The 8,277-nt window shown below is 33.5% G+C and overlaps 1 protein-coding gene across 1 annotated transcript in view; it reads left to right on the forward strand.

The window, feature by feature from the left end:
* KFase (kynurenine formamidase) overlaps positions 1-7,320 on the forward strand; it is a 76,294-nt gene extending 68,974 nt beyond the window's left edge. Inside the window, exons 8-9 of the mRNA XM_076210424.1 lie at positions 2,024-2,166; positions 5,100-7,320. Coding sequence (XP_076066539.1) covers positions 2,024-2,166; positions 5,100-5,187 — 231 coding nt within the window. The 3' untranslated portion in view covers positions 5,188-7,320. The remainder of the gene's footprint in view (positions 1-2,023; positions 2,167-5,099) is intronic.
* Positions 7,321-8,277: the final 957 nt, after the last annotated feature.

Genomic DNA, 8,277 nt, shown 5'->3' on the forward strand with positions numbered 1-8,277 from the left:
CGTCCTGCCCGGGGCCACTGCGACCATTTGGTCACTGCCAAGCCTCTGTTTATCTATCTCTTGATTGTTTCTTTCTTTTTCTTTACTTATTTGTTTGCTTGTTTGTTTTTATCTATTTGTTTGTTTATTTGTTTTGTGTTTCTATGCTTGTTTGATTCCTTGTTTGTTTGTTCGTTTGTTTGTGTCTTGTTTTTTTGTTTATTTGTTTATTGCATTGTTTATTTGCTTGAGAAGTATGAAAATGAGAATGAGAATGAGAACGAAAATGAGAATGAGAATGAGAATGAGAACGAGAACAAGAACGAGAACGAGAATGAGAATGATAACGAGAACAATAACGATAACAATATATATATATATATATATATATATATATATATATATATATATATATTTATATACTGTACATATGTTTATGAATATATATATACATATATGTGTATATAAATATATATATATATATATACATACCGTATATATATATATATATATATATATATATATATATATATATACATATACATACCGTATATATATATACATATACAGATACATATATATATACATATACTGTACATATATATATATTGTTTTTCCGTCTCCATAATAGAATTTTGAAATGTTCGCTTTAGAAAGAGATAAAACGAAGCAAAGCAAAACAAGCAAGGATTGGTTTAAATAATATAATTTGTTTTATTCCTCAGATTTTGAATCAAACGTTTGAGTTTCTAAAGCTTGATTTCGGATTTGATTACCAGAGAGAAAAAGAAAATTTATAATCAGTATTGTTCTCATATTTATTTTTTGCCTTTGATGTTCAAATATTAACTGTTTATTGATACTTACGAAGAAAAAACTTATATCATCATGTATTATTTCCTTTACTTACGTCAGTGATCTAATTCATGCATCGACTTATAATGTACATTCTTTAAACATTTGTTTCTTTCAATAGACGATATCACCTTTGCCTAATGTGTTAGGAAATGCATTGCAAAACGAAGTTGAAATGGAATGCGTTTTTTTTTTCTTTTTTTTTTTTTTTTTTACTCGTATCCAGGACACTGCCATGGAAACCTTCATGAACCCAAAGAAGACGACATTCCTATATTAGGATTTTTATTTAATTTACATTTAGCTGCTCACGACGGTTGACATGGAGATGACCGTTAAACGAATGATTTGAATTCAAATCTTCTGCGGGACAACTTGTGTTGTCTTTTTGAAAAGTGTGCCAACGTTTTTTAACGGTCTCGTCACAGAAACGAATGGAATCGTCTGTCACTAGCGAGAAGAAAAGTTAATGTACCACCCGTTAGGAAAGGTATAGATATATATAGATAAATACATACATACATACATACAGATGTGCATGCATACTTATTCACATACATACACAACATACATACATATACACATACATACATACATACATACATGCATACATACGTACATACATACATACATACATACATACATACATACATACATACATATATTCATACATACATGTATACATACATACATGCATATATACATACGTACATACATACATACATACATACATACATATATTCATGCATACACATATATACATACATAGATACATACATGCATACAGATTTTTTTGTGAGTAAGAATAATCTAATGAGAACCCAGTAATTTACAAAATAAATTAACCAAAATCGTAATGTAGCTAATAGTAATTAAGCTTTTAGATAGTCAACTAACTAATGTTCATAAAAACAAACTTAGTTTAAAATTAGTGATAAGTAAGATATATATTACAACATGAAACGGGTATTTCGCTGTTTGTAGTAAACATAACCCATAATGAAACACATCAAGGGATTAGTCCTGTTGAAAGAAAATGAAAAATACAGGATTGATAGAAAACGGGCTACGGTTGACCACTGACATTGCGTCACCATATTAAAATTGTCAATTGTGTTTTTTCGAATCCAAAGAGTTTATCAATAACACGTGATTTTCCTCCTTCGCTCTCCCCCCTCCCCCTCCTCAGACTTGTACCGACCTGGGCCTCCGGGCGACGTACTGGGAACTGCCGGCCAGGGACCATTTCAACATCGTGGAGAACCTCGCTAAAGTGGATGACCCTCTTACACAACGTGTCTTGGCTCTCGCCCACGCAAAAGCCCTGAAAGAGTAACGTATATATGCACACACATACACATACACACACACGCACACACACACACACACACACACACACACACACACACATATATATATATATATATATATATATGTACATATATATATACATGTATATTCAGTTTTGTTCGTATTCTCAATTTTCTTGATTAAAATTGTGCTATTAACTAGGTCTCTGTAGTCTTCCATTTCATTTCTTTTAATTGTAAAGCTCAACGTTTCGTCTTAAGAAAGACATTTTCAAGAGTAAACTGTAATAACAAAAAGTACGCAATCACATACAGCAACGATGACAATTGTACAAAAAGAAATTATACATGAACAGGTCTGCTAAAATATGAGAAAGATACAATACAATTACAGACAGCAACGACTAAATTATATAAGAACAATTCTGGTAATATGTGGGATAGGTACAATATAAGAGAGTGCTGAGAAAGTGGGTACTTATATTTAAAGGTAGGTGTGGAAAATTACAAGCATGAGATGTACGTTTTATATTATATATATATATATATATATATATACATATATACATATATGTATATATATATATATATACATATATATACATGGGTCAGGCGGTCAACAATATGACCTAAGGAGTCAGGGGAGGAATGGAAGAGCGGGCGGTCATTGGAGGGGGGAGGGGGAAGAGCCGGAGGAAGAAGAGGAAGGGGAGGAGGAGGAGGGGAGATGAGGTGGATGGGGAGAAGGGTAGGAGGGAGGGAGGAGGGGGGTAAATTAGGATTCCTAGGCCGTGAAGAAAACAATGGAATACTAGATGTCATATCAGACTGGATATTAATGACCGGTGCTTTGTCTCTAATATAGAATGCTTGAAGCAATTGTAGTCTCTTAAGGTCATCACTGATTTCAGTAATTTTGGTAGAATTAACCAAGTCCTCCCTGCTATGGTCGACGTTGTGTAAAAGTCAATGATGTTGTTTGATAGCTCCCTCCTGTAGATATACTGATAGGCGATGGCTGAATTTGCATCTAGTATAACCGATGTATGATTATGAGGCTTACAATCCTCCGAAGCACAAGTATATTGATATACTGCATTGGTTCTAGCTGTAATTTCTGATCGTCTAGATAAGATGTTAATCAAGATCAGAGAAGTTCTGTGATTTTTTAAGTAAATGAGAACGCGGATTTTGTTGTTATCACTTGTAGGGTGGCAATTTCTTTTGGATAATGTCTTTAATTACTCATTCATTCTTTTATTTTTTGTAATTATTAGTGAAGGTGTTTCGGTAATACATATTGATGTAGGTATAGTTTTGTGGTGCACTGTTTGTGAGGTGCGTTTCTAGCATCCTGTTGGTAATGGAATCAAAGTCAGTGTTGGAATATCCATTGTTTGGGTCATTGACATCCAGTCTAATATGACACCTAGTATTCCATTGTTTTCCTCACGGCCTAGAAATCCTAAAATACCCCTCCTCCCTCCCTCTCCTCTTCCCTTCCTCCCTCTTCCTCCCTATCCACCTCAATCTCCCCCGCCTCCCTCTCCTCCTTCTCCCTTTCTTCCTCCGGCTCCTTCCCCTCCCCCCTCTAATGACCGCTCTCTCTTCCACCCCTTCCCTGACTTCTGAGGTCATATTGTTGACCGCCTGACCCATCTATATATATGCATAAACACGGCAAAGGAAACATAGACTGGAAGTGAATAAACGCTTCACTTCCAGTCCATGTTTCCTCTGCCGTATTTATGCAACTTGTTTACATTGATTTCCATGTATATATATAATATATATATATATATATATATATATATATATGATATATATATATATATATATATATATATATATATATATATGTATACAACGTACATCTCATGCTTGTAATTTTTCACACCTACTTTGAAATGTAAGTACCTGCTTTCTTAACACTCTTGCATTGTACTTTTCCAACATATTACCAGAATTGTTTTTATATAAATTACTCGTTGCTGTGTGTAATTGTATTTCATCTTTCTCATGTTTTACCAGAATTGTTTATGTATAATTTATTTTTGTGCAATTGTCATCGTTGCTGTATGTGGTTGTGTACTTTTTGTTATTGCAGTTTACTCTTGAAAATGTCTTTCTCATGACAAAACGGTGAGCTCTACAATTAAAATAAATAAAATGGAAGAATACAGAGACCTAATTTCTGTTCACCCGGTTAATGGCAGAATTTTAATCAGGAAAATTGAGAATACGAGGAAAAAACGAATAACTTCCACAACATTGTGGTTAACTCTACGTGCATTACTGAAAACCTGCTCCCTTCTTTTACAAATATATATATATATATATATATATATATATATATGTATATATATATATATATACATATATATAAATATATATATATATATATATATATATATATATGTACAGTATGTATATATGTACGAGTTTATACATGTACATATATACCGTATGTCGAGACATTCTGACAGGTTGACATGAATGAAAGAGGAAACACAATTCTTAATATAAGTTTATTCCTGATTGTTTCACAAATAAGCTTTCTAAATAAAATAAAAAATCCTTCATTGCCCTTGTCTACATCAAAGCCGTGAAAGTGGCATCAAAGAAAAGGTCTCCCCTGCATCTGTGTTCGTTTTCTATGATGAGTGACTCGACACATATGATGTCATGAGTCATGGCGTTTCCACTGGAGTTTATGAATACCGAGTGAGCAAAAAATGATAGGAATAGGTACAAATCATGCATCCTCATGCATTGTCCACACGATCCCAGGGTCAACACATTATAGAGCACCCGATGATGTCAAGGAAAGGATGGGGTACCCAATGCTATAGTGTTACCCAACGGTTGTACAGACCATATACGATATTGTGATGATATGGCTTAACGTCACAAACTCCCCAATATCAGGAGGCTAATACGGTACCCCTTATACAGGACTTCGGAGCGTGGAGTGAACTATGTCCTTGGATCAACATCGCCGATGGCAGGGTTCGAATCGCCATCCCCTCACTGTTCGCCATAAGTAACAACACCCTAATCCACTCGGCCAGCGCATACAATTTTATTCCACTCTCTACCACGATTTATTCTTATTTTGGTTTTCTGATTTTCATTATATTTTTGTTTCGTGATTTTCGTCTTCCTCTTGATCTTATTTAGGTAAAACGTTCTTGATGAACATGACATGAAGACCACCATTTGGGTACATCAAAGAAACGTGTCCCATTAATAAAAGAAGAAAAAATTGTACATTAACAAGAATACGAGTCCAAATAAGTGCGTCATCCTTCATCGTGAACACGACTGTAGAACCTCACTGAAGTATTGGGTGTTTTATATTCTTGAAAACAGATCCGGAGAAGATCCAACTTCCTTCCTATGAATTCACAATTATAAGTATTGTTCTTCATTTCAGAGAGTTTCGTTCAGTGGCAATCATCGTTGAATATCTTACACGAAGTGTTTTGAAACTAAGTTATCAGGGATGAGGGAAATAGACTAATTAACATTAGCATCAGTAAGGAAGAAGCAGTTAAACAGATTGATAAACTTAAAGCTACAAAATCACCGGCTCCAAACGAAATTATTCCGAGAGTGCTAAAAGAGTGTAAATCTGAAATCTGCGACCAGTTAACCGAAATATTTAGTAGACACTGAATTCGTGCCTATTTCTTGAGGCAGGCGAACGTTGTTCTTGTTTTCAAAAAAGGTAATAGATCGTCCTTGCACAACTACTGGCCAATAAGTTTGACGTCGGTTATAGGTAAAATGCTAGAATCAATAACAGCTAATAGAAGCAGATCGAAAGACCAAGGGCAGATTATGTGTAACTAATCTTCTATCTTTTTTACACTAAAGCCTACAAGGCATCAGACAACAATAATAGTTACGATGTTATTTACCTTGACTTAGGAAAAGCGTTCGACAAGGTGCCCCACCAGAGACCACTAAATTAGGTCAAAGCCCATGACATAGGATGAAAAGTGTCTGAATAATTTAGAGCACGGATCAGCGACAAAAACGGCGGGTCACCATTAACGGTGTAAAATCCAAATGGGAGAGTGTCACTAGTAGAGTTCTTCAAGGTTCGGTTTTGGGTCCCTTTTTGTTCATCATGTATATCAACGACTTGGACAATGGGATAAGTAGTGATGTTTGTAAGTTTGTGGACAACACTAAAACAGGACGCCTAATCAGGTCAGGAGGAAACCCCAGGATACTACAGGAAGATCTTAACAAGTTGATTATATTGTCGAAGAAATTGCAAATGGGCATCAATATTTCAAAGTGCAAGTTGTTCGACGTAGGTTTACACGACCCAGAAAACAGGTATAACACCTTTTTAGAGAAAACTGAGCGCGTGAATGACTTGTGAGTGCCAGTGAGTCCTAACCTTAAATCCAGGAAACTTTAGCGCCAGAAATAGAGGAAGCAGAGCATTAGATTTCATTGCTAGGATGATTATGAATAAAAGTGCAGAGGTAGTTATCAAACTCTGTCGTTAGTTAGACCCATCCTTGACTATGCGGTACAGTTTTGGTCTCCGTCTTATAGAATGGATATCAATTCACTAGAATCAGTACAGGATAGAATGGCCAAAACTATACGATGGACTCAGAAATTTACCTTACAAAGTCTGGTTTAATCTACACTTTTTAGAAAAGCGCAGAGTGCGGGGTGATCTAATAGATGTGTTCAAGTGGACCAAGGGCTTTAACAAGAGTGATGCAAACAAGGTCATCATAGTAAGACAACAGGACAGGACTCTTAGTAATGGATTTGAATTGGACACATTTAGATTGAAGAAGGAAATAGGCAAGAACTAGTTTACAGGTAAAGAGGTCAACGATTGGAATAGACTTAGTAACCATGTAGTAAATCCTCAATTGTGAATATCGACTCCATTTTTCCTGGGCATTACCATGAAATTAACAGAACTGAACAGCAAAAGATTATGTTCTCGGGGCATTAAATGTCCATCAGAATAGCTTTTCACTATACTATAGTTCTAGCCCAGGCAGCCCATCAACTAAATAGAATAAAATGATTATAGGCAAAATGAAACATGAACGTGTTTCCGTGAAGAAAAAAATAAAAAATTATAAAATCCAAGAAAAGTAGTTACTCAAGAAACAGTCAGCCTTTACTCAACATTATTTTGTATTAATATATATGTATATATATATATATATATATATATATATATATATATATGTATGTATATGTATATATATGTGTATATATATATGTGTGTATATATGTGTATATATGTATATATATGTATATATATATATATATATATATATATATATATATATATATATATATATATATATATATATATATATATAAGGTTTGATATGACATTTTTTCACTTTGGTATTTTGATATTAAATTATTTGATTTTATAATGTTATTTCAATTCACCCCTGGCACCTTTCATTTGTCCGTAGCCACTGATATTTACATAACCCAATTTTCATATGTTTACATATATCCAACATATGCATATATGTGTATGTATATATGCATACATATGCTTATATAAATCAGCATATATATAATATATATAAATATATATATATACATATATATATACAGTATATATATATATATATGTATATATACATATATATATATATATATATATATATATATATATATATATATATATATATATATATCAAGGACTACTATTACACTGGACGTGCGCACCCAGATCCCTGGGTCCGCTAGCGGAGGCCATTGCTTTCTTTGTAACTTAACATTTTATATTGGACAAATATATCAAAAATAGAAACCTAACATTGTATATAGGACAAATATATCAACTATCGACTTATTCAATGCAGTATAAGTTAATATAAACTTTTATAGTGAAATAAGAAACTATTTTTAAGGCACTGTTATGCTTTGAAATGCCAATTTTAGCCGGACTTAACAGGTATTATTGTATGAGGTTAGTGGACACCAGGGTTGGCGATTTATTTTTTTATTTTTTTATTTTTTTTTTTAATATAAAGAATCGATTCTTTGATATACGATCTCAACCAGGGATCTGGGTGCGCACGTCCTGTGTAATAGTAGTCCTTGATATATATATATATGTATA

Source organism: Oratosquilla oratoria, chromosome 27 (genome assembly GCF_046742065.1).
Source record: "Oratosquilla oratoria isolate Oo_2021 chromosome 27, ASM4674206v1, whole genome shotgun sequence".
Classification (NCBI taxonomy): Eukaryota; Metazoa; Arthropoda; class Malacostraca; order Stomatopoda; family Squillidae; genus Oratosquilla; species Oratosquilla oratoria.